Source organism: Polyodon spathula, chromosome 6, assembly GCF_017654505.1.
Source record: "Polyodon spathula isolate WHYD16114869_AA chromosome 6, ASM1765450v1, whole genome shotgun sequence".
Taxonomy (NCBI): domain Eukaryota; kingdom Metazoa; phylum Chordata; class Actinopteri; order Acipenseriformes; family Polyodontidae; genus Polyodon; species Polyodon spathula.
This window is the reverse complement of record NC_054539.1, coordinates 12,492,210-12,517,597: the sequence shown is the minus strand read 5'-3', so window position 1 is coordinate 12,517,597 and position 25,388 is coordinate 12,492,210. Positions and strand designations below refer to the sequence as shown.

Here is a 25,388-nt window from a genome sequence, read left to right as displayed (position 1 = left end):
CTTTGGCCTCGTTCATCAATGAACCGTTTTCAACCACTGGCCTGTCGTTGGCTGAATATCCTTTTGGTGGTGGACCATCCTTGATACACATGGGAAACTGCTTATCGTGAAAATCCCAGCAGCATTGCAGTTTTTGACACACTTAAACCGGCACGACTGGCACCTACTACCATACCCCGTTCAAAGGCACTTAAATCTTTTCTCTTGCCCATTTACCCTCTGAATGGCACACATACACAATCCATATTTCAATTGTGTCAAGGCTTAAAAATCCTTCTTTAACCTGTCTCCCCTTCATCTACACTGATTGAAGTGGATTTAGCAGGTTACATCAATAAGGGATCATAGCTTTCACCTGGATTCACTTTGTCAGTCTATTTCATGGAAAGAGCAGATGTTCCTAATGTTTTATACACTCAGTGTGTGTGTGTGTGTGTGTGTGTGTGTGTGTATATATATATATATATATATATATATATAATAACCCCCCCACCCTCCTTAAAAAAACAGGAACTTTTTGTGTTACGTAAAGTATATATTGTATCTGTTATTTAATATATGCATTTATGTCTTCTTTTTCCTCCTGGCCAGTCAGTTAATGAGGCCTTGGTGTTCTGTCATACTGCTGTTATCTGTAATGTTGGTTGAACTCCTCCAACTTTTGAAGGGGTGTGGTTTCTTTTTTTCAAAACAGGTTCTGCAGTTTCCAGCCTCAGCAGGTTTCATGTTGCACTTATTTGCATGTGAACACACGTATCCACACCCATCCTTTTATTGGTAGGTGCTTTTTTCGGGTGACCTCAAGTAGTCTTTTGTTGCTGGATTTATGGAAAACTACTTGTTTTTATATTTGTATCCTTTTTTTTTATTTTACTACCCAAGTTATAACATTCTGTGTAATCAGGAATCCCCATTGGAGACCAACCTCTTATGCCAGCTAAGCATGAAAAAGTAAGTTTTACTGCTTGTAACCTTTTTAAGCATTTTAAAAATGTCAGGGTTTAAGGACCTTATAATGGCCAAGTCTATTACTTAAAGATTTGTCTGGTGTTGTATTATCTTCTGATTTTATACAGTATGAAACTATTCATTTTATTTATACCTCAATGTATACTTTCTCTGATGACCTAAAACATATTCTGCACTAACTGTATTATTTAAGTTGCTTGTGGAAAATCACTCTGCAGGTTGTACAACAGATAGAAAAGGCCAGATTTATAAAACTGTTGCATATTTTGAGTAGAAACTCCGATTTAGGGAAATCTCTGAGGAAATGTTGATACTGTTTCCAGTAGAGCTTGAATACAAGGTTTTCTATGAAGTAACACAGTTTCTTTTTGTGCATTGCAAAGTTCCATAAGTCTTAAAATCAAACATATAAAAAGTATTTGTGGACTTTATTTTATTATGGGTGTTAAGTAAATAATACTTTGGTACTGTATGATTTTTTCATATCTTGGATGGTGCAATCTGTTCCACTCCCTGTAAATGAGGGTTTGGTAATGCCAGGTATCTATCCAGTATCTGCATGCCCAAACACACAGCATGCCAATATAAATAATGCTTGAACAAATGTACTATGAAGACATAACAAAAATAATTTTCTTTTGATAAGTGTATATGCTACTGTTGCAGCTCAACTGCTTTTTTAAACACATTACAGTGAAAATATGAATCAATAACCACCTTATAAATAGCTTATTTTCAAATAAAATTACATATATATTTATATATTTATAAACATATTTTAACTATTGTGGTAGCACATTGTCAAATATTGGCTACATTTGCAATGACAATAGAGGCTTCATGTTATGATAGTCATGCTATTATTCCTAAAAAAAAAAAAAAACCCTTGACCTTGTCCCTTTTTTATTTTTACAAAAGTTTATAAAAAGGACTCCTTACTGTGCTGTGCTAAAGTTGTGTCAATATGTTAACACTACTACTAATTAAATGAAGTTTATTTTTGTAACTAATATGTGTTTGTTTTTTTGGTTACTCAGCATTGTGACCATCAGAATTGCTACAGTGTAACATGAACTTTATAAAAAATGTCTCCTGTAAAATACTTACGATTCTTAACTTCAAATCAGTACATTTTCAAAGAGATGGCTATAACTCTTATTATTATTTATTATTATTATTATTATTATTATTATTATTATTATTATTATTATTATTATTATACGAGAAGTATTTTATATTCAACTATTTTTCATCAGCGGGAGCTCAGCCTGTTGTTGAGATTTCAATCATTTATCAGCCACGTCTGTAGTTAGGTATATCAACTTTTACATTATATTGCATTTACAGTGCGTATATATACAAAAGGTGCAGTATAAACAGATGAATGTGTTTTGGCATTACTGAGAGATGTATGTTTTGAAATCTCTGAGTATGTATTTTTGAGGTCGTGGGGAAGCACCAATGGAGCTCTGCGGCCTGTCCCTGTTCGTCTTTCTTTCATGTCAACTTTAATTGGCCTTCGTTATTTGTTTTGATGTAGTGCGATATGCATTTCTAAATATGAGACCTGCAGCAGGATTACAGGTGATAAGGAAGAGTATTTCTAGCTCAGTAAGATGGCTACTGAATTGGATGCATTTTGACCCATGGAACAATGTTAATCGTACCAAACTGGCACCGGCCTACCCACTCCAGGCATTCCATGCTTGAAACACACATTTCAAAAATCTAGAAAACTACAGCACAATAGTGGTTTGATGACATCATAAACCGAGAAAAATAACATAACATTCTGGGTGCCAAAAGTTGTTGTAAATGTAGCCACTTTCATGTTCCAGGAACAGCCATGCATTCAAAAGCATCTACATATAAAACTAATCCAAACCTGCACAATTTTACCATAAAACCTAATTAATGTAATTTTAAATTCACTATCAGATTACCAAATTGCTATTCAGACCAGAAGCGGGTAAATACATAATTCTCTATTCAGCACAGATGCTTTTAAACTGGATGTTCGCAGAGTAATCGTAGTGGACAAATAGACGACCTGCACGGTTTCAGCTTTTAAAACCATAATAATATAACATGTAGTTTCAGATATATTTAATGTAAAAAAAACCCACTGCAATAATCAAGCACTCTTCAACTAGTATCCAATAATCATGTTCTGTTCTTCCAGTGCTTCCCTGCATGATACATAATCAGAAAGCAGGCATTTTTGGCTTTTCAAATGGTTTTACATCAATTTGTTAAAGATGGTTTTGGCTGCAGGTACACAAGCTACCCTCCTGGTACAAGCTGTGGTAGAAGGAGGTCATTATTATGCACTCTACAAGCTCCACTGCTGGAGACAATCACAATGCTCAATGCAACACAGCAACTTAAAAATACTTAACATTATAGCATTTACAGTAGGGAAACTACAGTCAAACACAGTGCAATGTAAACATATCAGAGCATCTGAAGTTACTGTGTTGGGGTGTGTTGCCCTGTGATTGTTTTTTTTTTTTTTAAAGGAAGTTTCCTTTAAGGTGTAGAAGAAACTGAAAATAGTTATAACCACTTTTTAAAAAGTGCATTCTGCTTTGTCCTGTAAACTGTTTTATGTAACCAAAGCATATACTACCAAGAACATGTCTGTTTGGATTGCAGAGGGAAATAGGTTTGAAAGAGTAGTGAAATGTTTGCGTTACAGCAGCCAGTGGTAGTTGCCTCCAGTCTTGCTTTATATATATAATTCAATTGTTAGGTGCATAGGATCGGGCCAGAGGTTTATTTGGTTGTATGAAGTGATTAAGGAGATGGCTTTAAGAAACCTGGACTGGAAAAGCTAATGTTTTCTGTCTTGCTATAGCTGCTACTACAACTGCGGCTACAAGCAGTAAAAACAAACTTCCCGAAAACTGGTCTACAGAGTTTTCTTTCAGAAAACATTGAATGTACACAAGGCTAAACAATATCTGGTCAAATTAATAATTAAATACATGGTGTGTTATTCACCAGTAGGCTAAACAATAGAATACAGCAGTAGAAATAAACAGACACGAATGAACTGTAGATATATTTTTAATTGAACTTGAACATGAGGTACAGTATACTACAACCTTAAGGCTAGCACTTCTGGATAAAAACGAAATGATTATATGACTTCATTTAACAATTCTGAAAGCTTGACATTGATTGGCATATTAGTTCTGCACATTTAATTGGAATAGCCTCAAAAGAAATAGAGCTTGGCAGCTCTTCATAATGGCTTACAGGTACCATAACGAAACACATACATGTAGATCTTAAAGTCTTTGTAAAAGCTTGCTTACATGTTAAATTATAATGAGCCAGAGTTATGTACAGGGTTTGAGCCTTTTTTGCCTTGCCCACCAAAAAGACCATTCAAACTCAGTAGACTGCATTAGCCAAACAAAGAGGTAGAATACAAACAAACAAACAAAAATAGTTTGGTAGGGGTCACCTTGTCAAGAGACATTGTTTTTTACCCAGAAGCCTCAACTGGGCAAACCAAGGAAGTCTATAATTTGAATCCTGATAAGGAGATCCCTAACTAAAATACAGCACAGGAATATTAACAATTCCGTGATACCTAAAATATTTGCTTAGACCTGTCCAAGCTGTTATAGCTGTTTCTTAAAATTGAAATGGAACACTTAAGAGGAAAAGAATAGTCTAAAGCCTGATTCACACTGGTCTAAAAATCACAGCAAACCGTCCATTTCTTTTTATCCAAAGTAATTCTCTCAGAAGTCCTCCGATTTTTTTTTTTACAGGATATCGGGACCTTTGGTAAAATATCAAACTCAAGCATCCTGTGTCTTTTTTTTTTGTTTGTTTTTTTTGTTTTATCCATTCGGTCATATCCGACTCTTGGTGATCCGATGGATAAAGTTCCTCCAATGGTTTCGGTCATTGATGGCATTCTTTAGCTCTTGGAAACTTATGTTCATATCGTTCTTGATACCAACCACCTTGATCTTGGTCTTTCTCGTTTCAGTTTTCTTTCCATCTTTCCAAGCATAATGTTTTTTTTTTTTTTCCAGGGAGTCCTCTCTCCTCATTATGTGTCCGAAATATGAGAGCTTCAATTTGGTCATTAATGATTCCAGTGAATGTTCTGGCTTGATTTGGTCTAGAATTGATTGATTTGTTCTTCTGGAAATCCAGAGAATGCGTAAAAGCCGCCGCCAACACCAAAGTTCTAAGGAGTCAATTTTTTGATGATCATTTTTCTTGATTGTCCAACTTTTGCATCCATACATCGCTACAGGAAAGACCATTGCCTTGATGATTCGTATTTTTGTTGTCAAAGAGATGTCCTTGGACTTCATCAACTTGTCAAGGTTCATCATTGCTTTTCTTCCAGGAGTAGCCATCTTCTGATTTCAGGGCTGCAGTTGCCATCTCGACTTAGCTGCGATCCCAGGAAAATGAAGTCTTTAACTCTCTCTAGTTCTTCATCGCCATTCCTGAGGCTTTATAAGATTCCCGCCGACATGAGTTTAGTCTTTTTCACATTCAGCTTTAGTCCAGCTGCGGCACTATCTTCTTTGATCTTGACAATCATTGCTTTGAGATCTTTTGCACTTTCCGCAATTAGGGTTGTGTCATCAGCATACCGCAGGTTGTTGATTTTTCTTCCTCCAAATTTGATTCCACTTTGAGCATCATCGAGTCTGGATTTTCATACAATATGTTCAGCATAAAGGTTGAACAAATATGGCAACAGGATACAGCCTTGTTGGACGCCCTTTGAAAACCTGAACCAGTCCGTTTCTCCATAGCCAGTTCTCACCATCGCTTCTTGATCAGTGTATAGGTTCTTCATGATGTTGATCAGGTGGCTTGGCACCCCCATGTCTTTGAGTATATTCCACAGTTTTATATGGTCAACACAGTCGAAGGCCTTGGTGTAGTCTATAAAACAGAAATAAATGTTGTTCTGGAATTCTCTGGCCTTTCCAATTATCCACCTGATGTTGGAAATCTGATCATGTGTTCCTCTTCCCTTTCTAAATCCAGCTTGCACATCTGGCAGTTTTCGTTCCATGTACGGTTGTATTCTTCGTTGTATGATCTTCAGCATGATCTTGCTGGCATGTGATATCAAGGCTATTGTGCGGTAGCAGTCCTTTGCCTCCCCCTTCTATGGGATAGGTACAAATATGGATCTCTTCCAGTCTTTTGGCCATTGCATCTTCTTCCAGATCTGCTGACAAACAGCTGTCAGTACTTTGACCGTGGCATTGTCTGTTGTTCTGAGTAGTTCAATTGGTATTCCATTGGTTCCGGCTGCTTTTCATTTTGCCATGCTTTTCAATGCCCATCTAACTTCACTTTCCAGAATTTCAGGCTCCAGCTCACAGGTTTCATCTTCAAACCTCTCTGTCATGTTTTCTTCTCGCTTGTACAAATCTTCTGTGTATTCTTTCCTTCTTCTTTTAATATCTTCCCCATCCATGAGATCCTTTCCTTGTTTGTCCATCAATATTCCATCCATGGGCAGAAATTTCCTTTTATCTCCTTGATCTTTTAAAGAAGTCTCTTGTTCTGCCTTTCTGGTTGTTATCCTCGATCTCTTGGCATTCTTGCTGTAGATATTTTTCTTTATCCTTCCTCGCCTTGTGCTGGAATTAAGCATTTAGGCTGGCGAATGTATTTCTGCCTCCAAAAGCCTTCGCCTTTCTTCTTTGATTGGCTATTGTCGCTTCAACGCTTCATTGGAGAGGCAATTCGCCGCCTTTTTGCGCCTCGCTTGTGGAATGTTCTTCTTGGCTTCTTGGAGTACTATATCGCGTATTTCTCCCCAGAGTTCGTCAGGCTGTCTTTTTACTCCCTTGTAAATCTGCCATGTCAGTGTTATGTTAGAATTGATACAATCTGTCCTGAGATTCTACAGTTCAGTAAAATGCTACTCTTGGGCATAACCAACTTGGGGATGGACGAAAATAAAAAATATAATTGCTGCTTTGAATGATGCATTTAAAGATCACTCAAGGGACAAAATGGTTATTCTAGCCTTTGTAAAACAAATTACAACAAAATGAAAAGGCGCTCAGTTGATACGCTTCGTTCTTCTTCCATCTTGCACAAGTTATTTATATCCAGCTCATTGTTTACAAATCTCTGGCCACAACATCCCATTTAATTTTGAATTTACCAACTTTCCTTCATGAAAATGAATCCATGTTGTTTACTAGATGTCCTCTGCTTTTGACAAACTTGGAAGACATCTGATTTTTAGTCTAGATGAATAACATGACATCACATGAAATATAATGCCACATGACGTGCTCTATAGGTGTTATCTGCAAATGGTTGAGTACCACAGCATACCTCAAACACAATACACAGGTCTCCCACATACAAAGGAATGCAGTGCAAATTAACTTTTGATACGCAGGAATACCAGTAAAGAGACTTTCAAAAACAGCAGCAAAGATAAACAGTAACTTAGAAATAATTTATTAGATAAACCAGGTAATGTATAAGTCACATGCAAAGCAGTCAATCAGAAAAATCAACAAAAGAAAAAAAGTTAAATGATCCAAATACATTGTATTGGTCTCCTTTTATACAATTATTAAAGTATTAAATAGCAGTTTTGATGTGTAATGGTCGGCATGTAGTAACAACCAATTATATATCTATTGATTTTTTCTTCATTAGTCTGTAGCCTAGAGTATGGGACATGTTATTATTTTGTAAAGAATACATGGTAAAATAATGCAGAAATACACTCCAAACCAAAGTCTTCTCCCAGCTGTTCCTTTTTATGTAGAAACCCTTGTGTGTGAACAGATAGAAGACTACAAGATATTGTACAGCGACAAATATATAAAGATGTTTGTGGAGGAATTCTAATCTTTGTGTTCTTGTTTGCAGGCATTAAAGTTGGCCCCTGGATATCCGATAAATGTGCTGCATTAAAGAATTGTGAAGATGGAACCCTTTTCACAGTTGTCTTCTTTGACAGGGGAAGTCAAACCCGAGGAATATATTCTGCCACATTACAAAGAATCATATCGCTTAGCTATTGATGCTTTAGTGGATGGAGGTCAGCAAAGTTATCAGGAATTTCTCACAAATGAAAAGCTTGGCGATTTTCTGTCAGAGGAAGAGCTTGCATTTATCACAGAGAATGCAGAGAAGCCTCCTCAGGTAAACCCATTAGATCCCTGCGAGGACATTCAGGATGACTCATCCTCCACTGGAACCTACTGGCCTGTTGAGTCTGATGTGGAAACCCCAGACCTGGACCTTGGCTGGCCATGTTTTCTACCTGAACTGTCAAACAAGACCAATGTAGATCTGTATTTCCACCCACCTCGTCAGAATTGCCCCACGATAAAAGAAGTGATAAGAAAATCAATACAGGACGCAAGAAAGGTAACACTCCTTTACTGTTTGTTCACATTTTAATATCAGTTTTGAGTGCTTCTGGTATCACAAATAAGGTTACATGTCACATGAAAATGTGCATAAGAATAGGACTCCAAACATACTGTACATCTGTTGAATGTTATACATTATGCAGTGTCTCTCAGCACATCAAGATTCCCATTGTTTTTTTAATATGTAATAACAGGCATATACTATTTTCAGCAATTTTTTCAGCAGCAATTCCTATAAAATTATTATTATTATTTATTTCCTAGCAGACACCCTTATCCAGGGCGAATAATACTATGAAAACATGTATATGGCTCTTATTTTAAACAGAGGATTCAAAATAAGTTATTGTTTCTTCAGTCGTGACAATATAAAACACTGCACTAAACCTACCATTTTTAAAAGAGAAATGTATATTTATTGTTAATACATTAGTTATACTGTTAATTATAATGTTAATGGCTTGTTTTGTGTCACCACATGCCACACATGATCAATTGGAATTGGTGTTCATGTGTACAACCTGTGAACTGTACCTTTTAATTGATGTAATTGATTTAATTGATGCTTCCTTGTTAACATGATTCAAACTACCTGGGTATCCTGCTTGAATGCATTCCTATTTTGTGAGGATGTGAGTCATTTAATTGAAGATACTCATGTATATAACATGTATTGCATAAATCCTCAGGGGACTGCAGTTTAGTAATGGTTATGCTTTCTTTTCTTTCTTTTTTCTTCACAAAAGCAATTATTTAAATGTTGTGATACATTGTTCTCGTTATTCTCAATAACGTCATATTTGAGATATATATTATAAATATTCTATTAATCACACGCCTATAGCTAGACTTTTTTAAATGTACATCTCTGCATGGTGTGCTCGTCTGGCTATGTGGATGCTATATATTCATAACTGGTAAGGTCTACTTATTAAAAAAGACACATGCAAATTTTAGGATAAGACAACTATAGAGGAGAGTTACATTCTGCTGATGAGGAGAGTAACACGTGACATGACTTTCACTCTGATGATGTCCAGATCATCCTCTCCTTTCCCTCCTATGACTCTCACATTTCCTCCCATATCTCAGAATCTATCTCAACTTGGAAGCATTCACATAACCTCAAACTCAACCTCTCTAAAGCTGACCTCTGCTTTCCTTCTGCTTCCTCTCCCTTCTCTGACCTCTCCATTTCAGTCTCCCTTGACTATCACTCTCTCCATCTCCTTCTGCTAAAAACCTTGGTTTTACTCTTGATCCCTCTCTCTCGTACTCTCAGCACATCTCCTCCCTGCCACACACTTGTCACTTCTTCCTTAGCAACACCTACAGAATCCATCCTTTTCTCATTCCTTATTCCACTCAACAACTCCTCGTCCAAGCTCTTGTACTCTCCAGATTAGACTACTGTAAGTCTCTTCTTGCTTGTCTCTCTGCGTCGGCTATCCGCCCTTTTCAGCTTATTCAAAATTCTGCTGCTCGTCTTGTTTTCTCCCAACCTTGCTACTCTCATGATACCCCTCTGCTTTACTCTCTACACTTGCTAACTCTCTGCTCGCATTCAATTCAAGACCCTTGTTCTTGCCGACTGCTTTCTTCACCACACTGCCCCATCCTACCTTTAATCCCTCATATCTCCCTACGCCCCCTCTCGTGGCCATGCCTTCCCTTCACTCTCAATCCTCCCGTGCCCACTCCTTCTCTTCTATAGCCCCCCTGTGGTGGAACCAGCTACCCGAGAACTTCAGGACTGCTTCATCTCTCAATGCCTTCCACTGCCTCCTCAAGACCCACCTGTTTAGACTGCACTTGTAGATCTCTCTCTTGATCTACCCCTCCTACTATGTACAGTACTCGCCTGACCTGTTTACCTCAGTTGAAATTGTGACATTTGAAATTTCAGTCATATTGCACCTAACAGTAGTTAGACAGTAAAACAATTGACAGTGAAGATACCAAGATGTATACAGGGACTGAAAGATAGACTTCTGTGTACTTTTGCTGGTAGTTCACCTGATGACCCTGGTTGGGTTATAGTTCATCTCATTATTAGAGCAATTAAAAAAAAAAAAAAAGAAAATAAACCGCACACTCAAAAAGCAATCCCTTCAAAATAAAATCATTTTGTTTGAATCGTTTTCAGCTCAGAGGTACAATTTGCATCATCTGTTATGGAACAACACACCAGTAATGAGAATGTTTTATTATCTATATAGATAGATTTTTGTTTTAATACAGTTTTAGCCTAAAGGCAGAGAACCAAGTTAGAGATTTTTTTTTTTTTGTGGGATGTCTTTAGAGACCTAGTAAATCAAGTAAAAAAGAAAAACACAAAAAAAAAAAACACATGTATACTTTTGAGTCTTTTTTTATTGACCGCAACACTGTCAATCTAAATGTGTTTGTTTCTTTGTTAAAGGAGATAATACATAATAGTCAATGAAGAAGAATTCTTATAAAGCTTTGCATAATGTAGGTGGGATTTAAACCTGGTAATATATTACATTATACTTTTATAAATAAAAGGCTACAGCAGTAATTTTTTTTTTTTTTTACAGTAGATGGTATTGTTAACATTTTAATAATACAATATAAACAACACATTTGTAAGTAAAACATAAAGTTATTGTATCTGTTTGGAACATCGCCAGTGTTTGCATGTGGTTTATGGTGCTGCCTTACGTTAAGTGGATTTTGACAGAAGAAAGACAGACCGTAAACAGTTTGTCTTTATATTCTTTACAGTTTTTATTCAATACAATTCTTAGCAGTCTCTAACATCCCCTTCAGTATACTGTACTGCTGCATGCTGTCATAACCCTGGTTCCCTGAAATAGAAACTTAACCATTACCTAATGGATGTTAGATGGATGGATCTTTACCTCCTAAAGACCCCAAAACCTGAATAAGATCTCCACCAAGCCTGTGACGCAGTCATCCCTGCCCCTGAGGGCTTACAGGGACTGCAAGCACATATCTCATCGTCATTTTTCCTTCAAGTTGCTGTAATCATGGACGCAGTGACCTTGAAGGTGACCTTCTATTTCAGGGAACCAGGGTTATGATAATAACCTAATATTCCCTTTCAAGTACGAAATGTAACCATTACCTAACGGGTGAGAGTACCAAAGCTATCGCAAGGGAAGATTGCAGAACGACCGTAATGCTACCAGGCTAAACCAAAGGCTACCTTGTGCGTTATCATTAGGAACCCAAGTAACAAGTAGCTAGGGCTACAAAACTGAGAGAGAAACTCACCTTTATGTGTATGTTGTAAGGGTCGACACAGAGGCCACCCTTAACCCTCTGGGACATTGAACCCAGCCCCAGTGACAGTTACGAAAGTGTATAGCTGTCATGACTACTGTATGATATTCCAAACAATCAAGCCAATTTTAAAATAGGAGAAACATGTTTTAATGTCATAACTACAGCATGATCCTGCAGAAAAAAAGTAAAATAAAATAAATTGGAGATTCACAAGTACGTCATCTATTGTCTGATTAAACCTGGTACCCTACATTTGTTTTCCCTCTGCACTAAAAGTAATACTTAAGCATATTGCGATGTGGTTATTCATACCATATTTATGTCAAATGTTATTTACAAAGCCTACTACCTTTTGTAGGTCTATTTATATGAATCTACAGAAATCAGTAGCCTAGTATCTGTGGTTATTTATATCACAGGCTTTTGTTTCAATAATGTAATGCACAGACAGCAGCAATTACCTGGAGGATAAGTGATGAACAGTTAAATACAGTACATCGTGTGTAAGTAGTATGCAGCGTTTTATGTTATATGTATATGTGGGAGAGATGAAATATAGGGGTTATGGTTTTGGGATAAAATAAGAGTTGGTCCTTCGACGCCCCACTGCTCTCAAAGTTCACCAGCCGCTACTACCATTTGGACAGCCTCTGTTTAGACAGGTCTTGACCATGGGACTTCATCCCAGAACAGACAAAATATTGTTCGGACTGCCTCCAACTTTTTATCCTGTCAACGTAGTACGCCAGAGCCCGCACTGGGCAGAGCGTATGGAGCTGCAGCTCCCTTCAGACTGGAAGGAGGTAGACGTAAGCCTCCAGTTCCACATACTATTTGACATGGAATACCAAGGCTTACGCAAAAGGCAAGATTGGTACGTAGCGTAAACCACCTCCTGGCCTCTGTAAAAATTAAGCAGGCTCTCGCTAAGGAGAAAACCAGCATCTTACTCACCTGCTTTGCAAAGGTGATAGCAAGCAAGAAAGTAGCATTTAGCAATAATATTTCAGCTCAGATGAATGCCAGGGCTCAAATTGAGGCTTCTTGAGAGCTTCAAACACCACGTTAAGCCTCCAGGAAAAACAATATTGAGTCAGTTTTGACATGGCAAGCCGAATGGCTGCCAGATCTTTAATGTAGAAGGGGATTTCCCCTCATCAAAGGCCAGACCCAGAGCTACAGGCTCAATGGGTTGGTATGCCATAAGGTCCTCTGTGCCTGACTAAGCAGGTCACGGCGCTCGGGTAGTCTCTATGACTGACTGCTCAGGAGCTGCATCAGGGTTTAAAACCAGAGTCTCCTGGGCCAATAAGGGGCTACTAGGAGCACCTGGGCCCAGTCTTGCCTGATTTTCTCCAGATACAGTAGGTGCAAGGCTAGTGATGGGAAGGCATATTGCATATAACAGTTGCCTCGGCCACTGTTGTGCCAAGATATCTACTGCCAGCAGGTCCCGTCTCCTATTATGGTGAGCCAGAGGGTACAATGGGTTGATTCCTGGGAGGCAAGAGAGCTATCTCTGCTCTCCCAAACTTCTCCCAAATGAGGCTCACCACCTCGGGGTTAGCTTTCACTGAGGCGCTGGTAACCTCCTTGACCCTCCCGGAGGTCTGCCCAGAGGAAATGCTTGCAGGCCACAAGATGGAGACCAGGATGACCTGAGGCTGCCCTGGTGGTTGACGTAAGCCACCACTGTTGTGTTGTCTGTACGTACGTACAAGTACATGTCTCCCTCAAACATTCTGCAAAAAAAGTGCTGTAAGGTTAGGTAAACTGCCTGCAGCTCAAAACATTTATGTGTAGACCCTGCCATGGGAGGTTCCAGACCCTCTGTTCCCCCCTGCCATTCCACACAACACTCCAGCCCTTCTGTTGACATTATCAAATAATACACTGAGGCATAGATGGGCAGGCTGTTTCCTTTAAAGAGTGACGAGACACTGTCAATAGGTGGTTGTGGTTCAAAACAGGCTGAAAAACCTTGCTGTTGAACCAGGCTTGCTGAGGGCAAGTGCAAAGGAGCCCCAAAGGTAGGGTCTGAGAAGCTGATGCCATCAAGCCCAGAAGTTTCTGGAACGTCACTACCATGAGCACTTTGTTGATCTGAAGAGCTCTAAACAGGCGGCTATTCTCTGCAGTCTGCCATCCGACAGAGTGGACATCATGGACCTTAAGTCCAAGCATGCTCCTAGACAGGAGGCTGTCTGAGAAGGCGTGAGCTGGCTCTTCTTATGATTCACCGTACAATCCAACCATAGAAGGTGGCCGGTGACAAGTTCCGTGTGAGCTGGAGACTGGGCACAAATGAGCCAGTCATCCAAATAATTGAGTACTCAGATGCCTCTGAGTCTCAGTGGAGCCAGGATAGCGTTCATGCACTTCGAAAAGACACAGGGAGCTAGAGAGGGGCCAAATAGCAAGACCTGGAACTTGTACACTGTTCCCTGAAAGTACTTCCTCTGCGCTGGTTTACGGGGATGTGGAAATAGGCGTCATTGGGGTCCACCATTGTGAACCAGTCGCCTACGGGGATGTGGAAATAGGCGTCATTGAGGTCCACCATTGTGAACCAGTCGTCTGGTCTGATTGACTGCAACAGCTGTTGAATCAACATTTGAACCTTCTTCAGCTCAGATACAAGTTGACCTGTCTGAGGTTGAGGATTGGTCTGTGGCCACCATCCCACTAGAAGTACCTAGAGTAGAACCCTTCCTCCAACTCGAGGGGGTGTATCATACAAATAGCCTGCTTTTGCAGCAGAGCTGTTACCTCCATACACCACAGCAGCTTCTTGCAGGTCCGTGACTGATGTTGGAGTCACACTCCGAAAGAGAGGGGGACCGTACTTGAACCGCAGAGAGTAGCCAGTTTGAATGGTAGTAGGCACCGAGATGTCCGTGGTGCACTGATGCCAATACTCCAGAAAAGGGGCCCTGGACTTGTGGCAGCAAGCTCCTAGGGCTGCTGAGCTCTTGGATCGGTGACTCTTCCTCTTTCTTGGAGAAGGAGGAGAGGCAGAGGAGGATGAGGAAAACCATGAAGATGGCTTCCTACATGGGCTCTCTCCCCAGGCATGTCACCTGCTCTACCTTGGAACAGGGTTAAGTGGAGAGGACACAACTGCCTCTTTAACAGAGGTAACGGGGAAGCGCTCTGTCCTGCTGTAATGGACACTGAGTGCTCTGTACACCTGCAAGACACATGCTTCTCCAGCGTACTATTCGAGAAACTTGCACAAAACTCGCAGAGACTGCAGTTAGTTAGTGCCTCTTTGGTGTGCACTAGCTCCAGGCAGGAAGAACACCTGTCGTGCTTGTCCTCAACTGGCAGACTGACCTTGCATAAGTCATAGGGATGATGCAAGTAGCAACGCAGTGTACGTTAATGTTCAAACAGCCACGGGGCAGGTCAAGACCCGAACTGAGTACTCTGGTACTGGACCAGGGATGGTACCGGAATTTTTAATTTTTTTTGTGTAGGTACCTAGGTACTTTGCGTCATGATGGAATAGTATCGGTTGGTTTGGTACCAGTTTAGTGCCTTAGTACCGGGTCGGTACTGCACCAGTGCGGTAACCCCAGTCCCTGTTCGGTATGGTACTGGGTCAGGAACGGAGTGGGTCATTGATCTCGGTACTGGTACGGTATGGGTCTACTTGGTTAGCGTTACCGCGGGAAGCAGTATATAGGGAAGCTTCTGGCAAAACCACAGTCAGTACGAGTACGAGAATGAGGGAAGCCTGCTTCTTAGAGCCCTAACAGCCTTCGTAATGGTGCTGCAAGCAGTCACAAAAACAGCAACAAGATATTGTGGGAGAGACTGCAAGCAATCTCAGCCGAAGCATCTGTCTTGGTCAATGCAGAGCTGTTGAGCACAGCAGCCGTGCTTGTAATTCTGTGAAAAAAAGACAAAAACAAGAGAAAAAAAAATGTTATATGCAGATAAAAGCAGCAAATAATATGTATAGGCTCTCCTATCAGGTTCAGTTCTTTCTAAAATGAAAAATTATGCTGACTTCTGTGTGTGAAGTCCCTTTATGCCCTTGGGGTCAGGCATGACTGCATCACAGGGTCAACGGATCGGCTTTTATAGATCTTATTCAGGTTTCAGGGTCTTTAGGAGGTAAACACCCACTAGGTAATGGTTACATTTCGTACTTGAAAGGGAAGCTACAGTTTACTAACTTTGACAAATTGTCATTGCACACTATTTATCTAAATATACATTTAAAATGATGGCCCATATTAAAATTGACATTTTCTACCTGTGGGCATATATATTGATAGATAGATAGTCTGAAATCAGATTTTTGTACTTTTTGATATTTTTGTAACATTAATAACATTAAAACATGTATTTTTTCTTATAATTGATACATGAAAGCCATGCTTATGCAACACATCTTGTATGCCCTGTCTCTTCTAGCATTTGAAATAACACACTCAACTGTTGCAGAATAGATATTCCACATGTAGAACTATTTTATAATCGCTGCATATTTTCTTTTATGAAGTGAATATCTTGGTAACCTTAATATATCACACCCCTAGAGCCAGACTATCATTGCACATACTGTAAACACATGGGATAGCACTGCTTTGATGTAGCTTGTCCGATGTGGCTGCATTTAGCTTTTAGATGTTTAAGTGATCATTTTAAGGCTGGTTAAGTATATGAGGAAATACACTGCTGATCTGGTTGAGAGCTGTTTGCTAGTGAGGGAGAAGGGTTTTGTTGACACAGAATATTGTTGGTGCCGGTGAATGTCAGCAGTAGAATCTTTGACTGAGCTGGTAGTAAAATGTTGTGGGTCACCAGATAAAGGTGCAGACCCTATTGTCTGGGTGCCTGGTGAGCTGAAGCGGACACCTGCAGGGCTAGCCTTTGTACTTTAGGGGCCAGTAGCTCACTGACACGTATCTATAGGATATAAAGCTTACCACTATATATCTACCTTGGTTACCTGCACTGTACAATAATTTCACTGTGATTTTATTTTGCTTTTCTGCACTTTGCTATGCTTTTACCATGGTATACCAAAGTAAGGATTAATGCTATATAAAATGGAAGTAAAAAAAGTAATTAAGATGTATTTACTATAAGCATTAATATGTTTAAGTTGCAAGATCTTACCTACAGTGTGCTCTAAATCAAAGCTATGTTGCCACCATAATATATTTGCTCATTATAACCCACATCAAGTACAATCTGGTATTTGTGGCTCCCACTTGTTTGATGAATGCTCATCAACTATTCCTTCATTATTAGTATTGCATTACTTCTGTAATTGGGATAGACAGAGATTTGCATTTATCTGTCTTATTCGCCAGGGGTTATGCATTTCAAATGCAATTTGAAAAATCAGGGTCTATTTAATAATAATGAAAGCAAACCTTTAAAACCATAAAGGTATTGACATCCTAATAATATAGTTTTCAATGCATCTCAAATTAACCAATTATTTTGAGTAAAACTTTTGAGTTCTTATACACCTTCAGTTTACCAATGTTGTGTTTGTTTCCTGACAGGTCATTGCAATTGTGATGGATGTATTCACCGATGTGGACATATTCAAGGAAATTGTAGATGCTTCAGTCCGAGGAGTTCCAGTTTATCTCTTGCTTGATGAATTTCAGTTTAAAAGCTTTCTTACTATGGCTGAGAAACAAGAAGTTCAAGTTCAGAGACTCAGGGTAAGATTTTTTTTTGTTTGCTTTGGATTTGTTATTGATTTATGTATTTGACCTGAACAATCAAACCTCACACTCAGGTGTCAGTCTTTTGTGCCAATTGTTCCCATGTTTGAGATGAATTTGAGACTCACTTTGGACTGCTTTGAGCCTTTCAAACCCATTTGACTTTACAATCCTTGCTTGCAAATGTCTATTTTGAAGTACCTGCAATACCCATAAAAAAAAAAAAAAAAAAAAAAAAAAAAACTTTCAATGGTAGTATTCTTAATACAATCATTTATTGAATAAGCTGAAACATATTATGCCCCCTCCCTTATGTTGTAAAACAAAGACCTTTGGATTGGTTTGGGATTTTTATCATTAGTTGTGCTGATACTAGATGGAAAACCTGTCAATACTTGTGCCTATGCATAGTAACAGTAGGGTGTGAAGGAAGTGTGTTATAATGAGATATTGCAGGGTATTTCACTTCCAGGAACCCCATATGAATAACAACATTTCACAATGCGCTCCACAGAGCACTGTTTTCTAGGATTGTAGTAATATCAACACATTTGTGTTATTTTTGTCCGTCATTTGATTCTCTCTATAGAAATAACAACTCCTTGCAAATAGGTGCTACAATGCCCTTACAAAGGTCATGTTATTGCTATAGTAATTCGCTGGGAAGTTAGTTACCTGTTCGCAGTGGCTATTTCGTTACTGAGAAAAAAGCAGCCAAGACACCCCTTGCCACACCTATAAAAGGCCTAAGGCAGCATTACTCTGTGTTCATGTACAAACTTGCAAAGTTCTTAACAATTCAGATCTTATAAATGTTATTCATGCATCATATACTTAGAAGATACCAATAAGAAAGAATTGATCCAATTGAAGAGTTTAAAAAAAATTAAAATGTAACTGTCTAGATCAGTCTACCAATGCACAGGAGTGTAGTGGGGCTGGAGTGTACTAAGTCACTTATTTATTACCTAAAGCCAACATTTTATATTGGTATTTGTATTTAAATAGTAGAGACTCTATTTTCTGGATCTCAGCTGCAACTTACATTAGTCAAGGGTGCTAACATTAACTACTGTAACTCACTGTCAGACAGCTCAGATGCTTCAGTCACACAGCACATGTATCTCTTAAAATATAGATTGGCAGATTATGGAGTGAAACACAATTATCTACATGGCATTTCAATAAAGCAAAAGTAAAACTTTGGAAATTACCTATTTACCTTTGAAAAAAAGAAAAAAAAATTGAAGCTACTAAACCATAATCCATACAGTTTACTTTAACTGAACGACTGACAAATAACTAATGTCAAGTGTCAGAAAATGTATAATTTCGTTTTTTTCTGAAAGCTTCACCAGAAACAGCCTAAAGGGTAGTCAAAAGACTTTTCACGTTTAGTGAAATACATTGATTTGGCAGTTCATGATAGTTCTGGATAATGCAAAACGAAACTCCATGCTAAACAAATCAAACACACACACCAACAAAACATGTTAACTTTTCAGTCTTTGAATAATGTTTTACTGGATAGGAGCAATGCCTGTGTGAAGTAAGATAGGACTGTATATGAGTGGTTTTAATGGATTTGGCCGTGGGTCCCCCTTGAGGAGGTGCTTCTGCATTCTTATCAATAAAATCACTTGAAGATCAGTTTTATAAAAATCCTACCACTGCCAAGAGGAGCATACCTATTTGGACTACACACTTTAGTTGCAAGTGGGCTTTAGTGAGAGAAGAATCTTTCAGAGTATAGTGTAGCATACCCTGTGGATGAATATTGTAAATAGGCAACAAGGAGTTATATTTTAGTGCAAAACTGAACATAATTTAGGGACACAGCAGGTTTAATAAAACCCTTTGATAAGATGTTTTGTAGTGAATTGATTAAATGTGTATTTTATGGAAAACAATGTTTTCTGATCTACCATAAGGGTGTTTTGGATATTATTACAATGTTACAGTACAAATAAACTGTAATTCATAAAATAAACCTTTGCCATGATTTATTACCTTATTGACGATTGTCTTAATGTTGCTTATTAAAATACAGTGTATTACAGTAACTTACTACAATTTACTAATGAAAACATCAGAAAATATTTAAAATACAATGCTATAAACTTCTGCATTCTTGTACTTATGCAGTAGGCGACATGATCTGAATGTATTGCTAATAAGAGGTGTGCAAATGGATTTAAAATTGTATATAGTGCTCCTTTAATGTAATTTAAAGACCAAACGCATTCCCCTTTTCCTGATTAGTATAAACACATTATCGGTAAACTAAATGTTTGTAACAGTACACAGTCAGTCTGTTCGTTATTTTTGTTATGGAATGTTGAAAATAAAGTGTATTGTGGGATTTGGTTGAGAGAAAAGCTTTTACTCATTAGTTAAAGAATATGACTGCTACATGAGTTTCATGATTTTCAAAGATTTGTGTAGGGAATAGAGTTGAATAACAAAAAGTAAACAGCTATTTAAATGGACATTGTTTCTTTGTTTTAATTTAAACAGAATATGAGGGTGCGGACAATAAAAGGACAAGAATATCTCTGCAGATCTGGAGCAAAGTTTCATGGTGCTCTGGAACAGAAATTTCTGTTGGTGGATTGTCACACAGTGGTGTATGGATCGTACAGGTAAATTAGCCTTATTTATTAGAACATTTCCAGTGTGGACATTTTATTACGTCTGCATGCAATTGATTCTGATGATGGGATGTTTTTCAGAATGGCTATTAGTGGAAGGAGCACCAAATAACATTGTTAATTACACTGTTGATTATAAATAATGCTTTATATGGTTGCTCATCACAAGGCTTTGTTTTCCAGCTTTATGTGGTCCTTTGAGAAGATCAACCTCAGTATGGTACAGGTCATTACAGGCCAACTTGTTGAATGTTATGATGAAGAATTTAGGACACTCTTTGCCCGCTCTGCTATTCCAAATATATTTTCTCCAGAGAATGTTGCACCAGACGTTAGGCAAGAAAGATGGCAGAATGGCACAAGTGCAGTGTCTGCGTATGTTTCGCATGGTCAGCCATTTGATAAAAGAGACAAACTAAGGCATACTCTTGATACAGTGTATATGAAGGCTTGTGGAAGACAGCTCAACGTAACAAACAACATGGGGGAGATGGATAGCGATGAAACATATCAACAAAGAACATTTGGCTATAGACCAGGCCCTACTGGGTTGAATGTACAGAATAGAATCCAGCAGCTTCAGTCCACTGAGACAAGTAACTACTTGAAAAGACATAGCTATGCTGGAGAGAAGCAAGAAACCCCATTATATGTTCAAAACAGGGCATCAAACTTCGGATCAAGTAATTGGAATGTAGGAAGAGATGGTTATGGAGCTCCAGGGAGAACTGATTTTAAGTCAAAGTACAATGCATTTCAAGGTGGTGGTGGAGAACAGTTCCAAAAAGGCAGATTAACCCAACCTTACCATAGTTCAAATATGCGAAAATCATTTCATGGAACTGACAGTCATGTCCATATTTTGCAACAAAATATGCCAACCCTTGAACGTACTACAAAGTCATTCTTACGAACCTGGCGGATAGAGTCCTACCTTAACAACTCTGAATCGCCACTTGAAGATTGTGGGGATTATCCGGCAGCACAGTATGATGGTTTAGAAGTAACAGAAAACAAGCCCAACCAAATGTACCCAGTTCATTCTCGTCTTCGATCATCTCTCGTTTTTAAGTCAACCATACCAGAGCAGCTTGAAACAAACAGTTATGCAAGCAATGCATCTTCTTCCACAATGGGCAGAGCTCAAGATAAACACCACAATTCTTCAGCCAATTTATATTATTCTGCTGTGCATAGAAACCCAGCTGTGCAAACAGAAAATAGGATGAGACAGGATGACTTTGTGCAAAAAAGACGCAGTTTACAGATATATGATGCCACTCTTGGTAGAACACCAGCCAAGAATCCAGATGTTTTACAACAAGTTGAGGGCTGTGGTTATAAAAGACACAGTATTAATGAGCCAAAGCCAAGTCAGGATTACATTGTTAATAAAGACAATTCCAGTTACATGTATGGTACTCTTGGAAGAAGACAGCCAGACAAGTATATGACCAGTCAGGGTAATAACTATACCCAAAACATGCACGCACTTCAAAATCTGGATGGCCAAAGTTCAACTTCACAGCACAGTGTTAAAAAGGAAGCAGAGAATAAGACATTGTCAACTTCTAATTGGCAACCTCCTCCATCAAGAACCATGTCTGCAACCTCTCTTGCAGATTCCAGGCAAAAAGAGCAAAATGCAGGAAAAGCGAACAAGGAAAGTGAAGGTTCACCACGCTTCTTCAAAAGAAGCACCAACAAGATTAAATCTTTGCTTAACTTGACAGACAAGTCACCTAAAAGCAAACGCAGTTCAAACTACAATATAAGTGACAGTTCAGACATTTTAGTTTCTGATGACGAGGACCAGAAACACAGAACAAACAAAGAAAAAAACAAACTCTCCACCAGTACGGCAAACTCAGTCAAATCTATAGACAGCCTTGGACATTCCAAAATAAATCAAAAGCTTCAGCTGAAGGAGAACCTTTTCTCAGAAGAAGCTCCAGTTTCGTCAGTACCACGATTTAGTACAGAACATCTCAATAATGAGACAGACAAAGAAGAGAAAGCCAGTGCTGTCATATCTCCAGCAACTTCCTCTGCTGTGGTAAATCATCAACCAGAGACAAGAAAAATCCACCCAGAGAACTCCAGTGCAGTATCACAAGCGCTCCAGAGGAATCGTCCTAATGACAAACGGGTTTATAGCCGTTTTGAGTCTTTCTGCACATTTGAAAACCAGAGCAGTAAACCGACTGATTCAAGAGAACAGACCGTAACCACTGGAGCCATGTACACTGCAGAGAAGAACAACAGTGTGAGCAATCATGGAATAACCAATGCAACATTTGTACATCATACCTCTATGGGATATCCAACATATTCACACAATGACAATAAAATTGGTAGGTTTATGCAGAGATTCGTTGGGAATTTCATTCACAAACACAAGTAAGAGAATGCATTTCTAGGACTCACGCTGCCAATGCTGAAACAGCAGCTGTCACCATTCATAATAATAATGTCTTCCAATTTAAACAACAAAAAAAAGAAAACTGAAAAAGGTCAACGGGGTTAGCTTTTTATATATTTTTTTTTCTTGGTGGAGGACTTAGGGAAGAACTTTCATGTCACTGAATAATAATTTTATATTACCTCTAAGATTGCTGTATTTACAAGAAATGGTTGTTTACAATAGGAAATATAAAAAAATTCAGTGGGATTTAAAGGGGTGTTTTTACATACAAGTTGCCAAAACTTGAATTTCCTTGTGGGCTATGGTAGAGAAGGATCGGAAAAATAGTGTAGTGGTATTAGATGATTTTGTAGAATATCAGAAAGCGTAAATTAAAGTTCTAAATGAATAATGGTCCAGTATTATACTTTCCAGGATGACAATTTTGTTTTTATAGTCAAAATCCTTTGAGGAAAAATACAATGTTATTGCAGCTTTGGATGGTGTCTACTGTACAATCAGTCAGGTACAAACAATGTATTTGAAAAGCACAATCTTCGTTAAAAATGTAATCCACCATTTTTTCCTATGAAATGGTTTAAATGTATAATTTTTCTCTTCCACAACAAATGCAGTTTAAAATACATGAAGGTGCAGTTTGTAAATTACAATTCGCATGGTATAAAAAACTTAGAACCCTGCTCTATCAAATACTTTTTTTTAGTTGGTAATGTTAATAAAAGGGAGTGAATAAAACAGCCTGAGGTTAGACACCAGTTGGATCCGTTACTGTTTAAATAATTCAAATAGACTCCACTGTGAAAGCACTGCACCATCAAGCAAAGTCTGTAGAATTAAACTGAAAGAAACCATAAATGTGTCTTGTCATTTTCTTTTGTGTTCTTTTGGTTTTTCGGGGGTATTTAGTACCAGGAAGTAAAACTTTGTGGAATTCTAAAATAATATTAATAACATTAGTTTCAAATATTGTTTGAATACGATTTTAATTTCCCTATAGCCTCTACAGGCATAATAAATCATTGTGGCTGCTAGATTAGTGGCTGGTTTCACAGACCCAGATTAGCACTAATCTTGGACTACTTTACCTAAGGTAACATTAGGTAGTCCAAGATTAATGCTAATCGGGGTCTGTAGAACCAATCAATAGTGCTCTTCGAATCCAAATTTTTTCTTTGAAAAATACAGTGGTTTATTCTTATGGTCAATTTTATTTGTATAGTTATTTTTACTGAATTATTTAAATGTGGCTTTAATTATTTACCAAAGAGTAAACCACATTTAGACTTCAAACGATTATATAATTGAAAGAAAACTCCCAGCTGCCACACACAGTATGTACATTCACTAAATAATTACTGGGTGGGATAGGAAGGCAATGCACCATGATATGCCTGCGTTTAGGTAATGCATTCATTCAGACAATAATCGGATTACAGCAGCTCAACCCAGTTCAAAGCACAGTTACCTAGTACGATGCACATGCTTTTCATTTTTACAATTATTTAATTTTTCCAGACCTAATTTTGACAAAGCTAAAAAGTTTTATTTAAAATTTTAGTCCTTCAAAAGGGATGAAAACACACGTACAACGTACATTTCTGTGATCGATTAACGCTTTATCACTTGCAAGATATAAACTGTTTCCCTCTTAGTAATTCATATTTATTGACTGGTAAATAAGGTAAAAAGTAAACAAAAAATATGACAAAGGCACAATTTTATTTCAAGTCCTGTTTTATCACCCACATACAAATATAAAAATAATGGAATCTATCCTTAAATGTGGTGGAATCACCACTACTATTTAGAAAAGGCTATGAACACTGAACAATGCATTTTGTCTGGGTCCTATTTTACAACAACCCAGTGTTTTCTCACAGTAAAAGCATAATACATTTTAATAAAGCATAGTGAAAGCATGGTAAAACATAGATAAGCATTGTGCAGAATAACAAGGTATGGTAAAGTGTATTAATAAACATTCAAACCAGGGCAAATGCATAGTAAAACTGTAAAAATATCATGGTAAACTTTTATAAGGGTTAGATTAATTGAACCACTAAGACTGTAACTGGAACCTTTGACATGTGACAAAATGTACTTAAATGCCACAATAATAATATAAAAAATAATAAATTAACTTTAATACTTTAACTAACATATTGGTTATTCTTGTTGACTAGACAATAAGAAATGAAAATTCAAGGTCAATTTAGTTCAATTCAATGCTAAGGTAAGTAGATCACTTGACAGATGGATTTTTTTTTTTTTTTTTTTTTTTTTTTTTGATTATTTCAGGCTTGTTCCCAGGCTTGTTGACAGATCTTTTTTCAAGGGATGTGATTTGAACTACTCTCTCACCCACTTACACAGAACACCGATACCATCTGACTAAACGGATGAGAGATTTTGCGCCTGAATATTCCCACATTTAACTGCTCATGTCTATTTCTGTCACAATCACACTTAATACTGACACATTCCCAGAATCCTGTACAGTCATCACCTGGTTTGGTATTTAAATAATCCAACCAGCTGACATTCAGAAAGGCCTGAGCAATGTCTGTGTTTAGTGTAATAATTAAAGACTTTAAATATATGGCCCAGTGTTCCTCCTCTGTCTCAGTTCCCAACACTTACTGTGTAAATCCCCAGGGTTGGGTTGCTAGAGACACCAACACCCAAAAGGGAAGACACTACTGGAAAAGGTGTTTGTGGCATAACTAAAGGAGTGGTTCCCAACCTTTTTGGGTATGTGGAACCCTTCTGAACCTCCAAAAATTTAGTGGACCACCATGTACCACTATCATAGTGACACACAGCCACTGTACAAAGAAACTCTATTAATGGTGTTTTCCACTATAGTATGGCAATTGATAACGATGCCATACATTGATTAACCTTGGCATGCAGAAGTAGTTGTCGGTCACCACTACCCATCTCGTCACATAGAGCAACAAATATTTGC

At 38.1% G+C, this 25,388-nt stretch overlaps 1 protein-coding gene across 1 annotated transcript; it reads left to right on the top strand.

Annotated features, from left to right (window-relative positions):
• The first annotated feature begins 773 nt into the window (after positions 1 to 773).
• On the top strand, positions 774 to 23,271 carry LOC121316848 (protein FAM83B-like). The gene is made up of 5 exons (XM_041252117.1): positions 774 to 951; positions 7,867 to 8,370; positions 17,177 to 17,341; positions 19,862 to 19,986; positions 20,179 to 23,271. The coding sequence occupies exons 2-5, from the start codon at positions 7,924 to 7,926 to the stop codon at positions 22,397 to 22,399; spliced, it is 2,958 nt and encodes a 985-aa protein (XP_041108051.1). The 5' UTR covers positions 774 to 951; positions 7,867 to 7,923; the 3' UTR covers positions 22,400 to 23,271.
• The last annotated feature ends 2,117 nt before the right edge of the window (positions 23,272 to 25,388 follow it).

What these genes read in the sequence shown, in the direction of transcription:
- LOC121316848 (XM_041252117.1), top strand. Translation starts at nt 7,924, where the DNA reads ATGGAACCCTTTTCACAGTTGTCTTCTTTGACAGGGGAAGTCAAACCC. An exon ending in CAATACAGGACGCAAGAAAG is followed by an intron (nt 8,371 to 17,176) that starts GTAACACTCCTT and finishes GTTTCCTGACAG; the next exon opens with GTCATTGCAATTGTGATGGA. An exon ending in TTCAAGTTCAGAGACTCAGG is followed by an intron (nt 17,342 to 19,861) that starts GTAAGATTTTTT and finishes TAATTTAAACAG; the next exon opens with AATATGAGGGTGCGGACAAT.